This window comes from Limulus polyphemus, unplaced genomic scaffold (genome assembly GCF_000517525.1).
Source record: "Limulus polyphemus unplaced genomic scaffold, Limulus_polyphemus-2.1.2 Scaffold24, whole genome shotgun sequence".
NCBI lineage: Eukaryota > Metazoa > Arthropoda > Merostomata > Xiphosura > Limulidae > Limulus > Limulus polyphemus.
Window position 1 is genome coordinate 475,242 of NW_013665634.1, and position 3,650 is coordinate 478,891.

General features: G+C 31.3%; 1 protein-coding gene across 1 annotated transcript in view; it reads left to right on the forward strand.

Annotated features, from left to right (window-relative positions):
- Positions 1–3,650, forward strand: part of LOC106458689 (potassium voltage-gated channel subfamily H member 8-like) — a 127,738-nt gene that overhangs the window by 112,956 nt on the left and 11,132 nt on the right. Inside the window, exons 12-13 of the mRNA XM_022385397.1 lie at positions 421–670; positions 3,014–3,234. Of these exons, the coding sequence (XP_022241105.1) occupies positions 421–670; positions 3,014–3,234 (471 nt within the window). The remainder of the gene's footprint in view (positions 1–420; positions 671–3,013; positions 3,235–3,650) is intronic.

The window sequence follows — 3,650 nt, forward strand, 5'->3', positions numbered from 1 at the left end:
AAAAATTAGGTGTCTATTTACTTGTGACCACTCAGTGTATATATAAATATAATATGAAATTTAGATTGAATATTGTGCTGGCCCTTATTATGCTTTCCTCAATTAAAACCTGTTATGGTACATCTAGTAAATTTTTGTTGTTGTTGTGATTCAATGCATTTCTCTATTAAAATTTATTTATACCATACTAATGTTCTATTATTCTGTAAGAGCTTCTTAGTTTTATTTTTAACAATTTGTTTTGATATTTAAAATATCTTCATTATTTGTATTATATATGTTATTGAAATATTGTATTCTATGCTGCATCAGTTTCCCACGAAATAAATGTACCTCTTGATCAGTTTAATAAATGAAGCGGGAGTTTTTTTTTAAAAAAGAGTTCTAACTATGTAATGTTACTCAATATTTCTGTGACAGGTTTTGCGAGAATTTCCTGACGAACTTAGAGGTGACGTTTCGATGCATCTGAACAAAGAAATACTCTCCTTACCGATATTCGAGACGGCCCCCCAGGGCTGTCTGAAACAGCTGGCTCGTCACATTAAGAGTAACTTTTGTGCACCTGGTGAATATCTGGTGCATAAAGGAGACGCCTTAGGATATATTTATTTTGTTTGCAACGGTTCGATGGAAGTATTACAGAATAGCATGGTTGTCGCCATTTTGGGTAGGTAATAAATATGTATTACTATTGTCATATGGTACCTTATGCCATCTGATAAAAAGTAATTGACCAGAAGATAGTATTTTAAGAGTCCTTTAGGTTGATTTATTTTCACTAGAATCTCCCCCCCCCCCATATTTTGTAGTTCTCCAATCTATTGATTTATTCTGAAAATCTTCATTTATTAAGCACATAATACGATATAACTAACTGACCAATTATTAATTATTATCTCTTTGTATCATATCCAGGGGCGGTGGTAAGGAATGGGGGCTTGCTAGGGCTGGTGCTACCTCACAATGTGCCGTAGCCTCCCGCGTAGTCTACGCACCCAACAAAATGTTTAAAAGTTATTTTTGTTTCTTTTCTTAAACACTACAGTATATGTGCCCACAGTGCATTCCCTCAGTGTTGTGTCTAGTCCGTCTTAGCACCCTCGCCGGGAAGAGGCTGGCGCCGCTCCTAGGTTATCATACCTCACTGTTAGTCTTAGGACCTGGATAAACCATTTGATGAGTGATAGTCCGTTAGTCCGAGAGCCCATTACTCCGAAGACCCGATAGTATAAAGATGTAAGTTTGTTTTTGTTTTAACAGTTAAAAGTCCTAAATGGATTATTTGGTTAAATTTGTAAAATTTTATGGCAAAAACACCCCAGGATATGACTAAACGGTTGCAATTTCTCATGAATGGATGGAAATTGTTTATCATTATTTCTCAGATGTTATTTCCATGTATGTATGTATTGTATTAGCTGCAGGATTGGATTTGGGAATCTAGCCTTTCTGAGAGAATGGACATTCAAAATTATTATTCCATAGTGTTCTTATTCCATGTTATATCCCCGACTCATTAAACATGTTCAAAATTTCCAGTCAATAAGATTATTTTGACACCAAGCCAATGCAATGAGCTGTACACTACAGGTGTCGATTTAAATCTATTTGTTGTTTGTATTTAAAACGAGAACAAGCCATCAGGGACAGATGGCCCCCCGGACCCCCGCCAAGTTGTACCTTTAAATTTTCATTTGAGATTGCATTAATCTATTATACATTAAGCATATGTAATCAATAGTCGGTTTACTGATAAATGTAATGCAAGCTTTGATACAAATTTACATTAAGCATATGTAATCAATAGTCGGTTTACTAACAAATTTACTGCAGGCTTTAATACAAGTTTACATTAAGCATATGTAATCAATAGTCGGTTTACTAACAAATTTACTGCAGGCTTTGATACAAGTTTACATTAAGCATATGTAATCAATAGTCGGTTTACTGATAAATGTAATGCAAGCTTTGATACAAATTTACATTAAGCATATGTAATCAATATTCGGTTTACTGATAAATGTAATGCAAGCTTTGATACAAATTTACATTAAGCATATGTAATCAATAGTCGGTTTACTGATAAATGTAATGCAAGCTTTGATACAAATTTACATTAAGCATATGTAATCAATATTCGGTTTAGTAATAAATGTACTCTAGGCTTTGGTACAAGTATATATTAGGCGTATTGAATTCATACTTAATATATCAGTAAATTTACTTCTGAAGTTACTACAGAATTAGAATTATGCGTACTTAATCAATATTTACTACACTTATAAATATTCTATTACATCACACAGTGTAGGTAATACATGGTAGATTAATGCTAATTTAGTTAGAAATTGACCTTATACTCAAATGGTTTTGTCTGCCGAATTCATTACTTTATATAAGTTAATGAAGAAAGAAAGATACTTTAAAATCCATTAATAAAATATTTGGTGTTTACGTTCTAATATACGAACGAAGCATTAAGCTGAATATTATCTCCATGTTTTTGTTAATACTGTTTCTAATTCAATTTTCATATTTCTAATTAATGCTCATCAAATGGTAACCGCCCAATATTCCGAAAACCCGATAGTCACAGATTTTTGGTTTTCGCACTATATGTCAAAATTGAATGAATAAAGAGATTCGTAGGTCTTATATATCCTAAATATGCTTAATTCTAAATTTTAACAATGTCTAGAGTAGGTTTACTAGTTTATTAAAATATTACAGTTTATCATAAAACATTAGTATGAGGCCTGTTACATTATTTTTGCTTAACACTGTTGTTATTAATATTTGCTGTAAGTTTACTAATACACTGAATTTAGGTGTTCTTAACATTAAATGTCAACAGTAAGTTTACTAGTAAACTGTGTTAGTGTATTAAATTGTATTAATGCCAACAGAAAAGTTACTATTCAGTGTAATTTTCACATTCCTAGCGTATGATAACTAATGCCAACAATAGTTGCCTATATTCATAAGTCTGTTTTCGTTTTTCCCGAAACAGGAAAAGGAGATCTTGTGGGATGTGATATTTCAACTAATTTAAATGAAACCGTTATTAAATCCAGTAGTGACGTCAAGGCCCTGACCTACTGCGACTTAAAATGTATTTATATGCCAGGTTTGATGGAAGTCCTGAAGTTATATCCAGAATTTGCTGAAACTTTCTGTCATGATATATTACATGACCTGACCTTTAACCTCAGGGAAGGTTTTGAAAATGAGGTATGTAATGACACTTCACCTGAATTTGTTTGAAACTAGGATTTATTACTAATTTGCATTTTGTTTTTCATCGTGCGAGTTTAATAGATTAATTATATATATACATAATACTCAATGGTAATGATTGTTATATATTAGAATTTTTTAATGGTCTGAAAATGAGTTAACTGATAATTCAAATTTAGTTGTTAAATTGTACTTTGGATTTAGTATTTAAATAAATGCCGATAAATAGTCAGTTTGTAATATTTGCCAACAAGATTGATACACACAGTTTTCTTTTTTAACACAAATATGTTTTAATATACACATAACAGTACAACTTAAAATAACGATTATTACAAATAGGTTATGTTACAAATAGTTATTACAAACAATGATTCATAAACAAAAGTTTCACATACTTACAAACAATA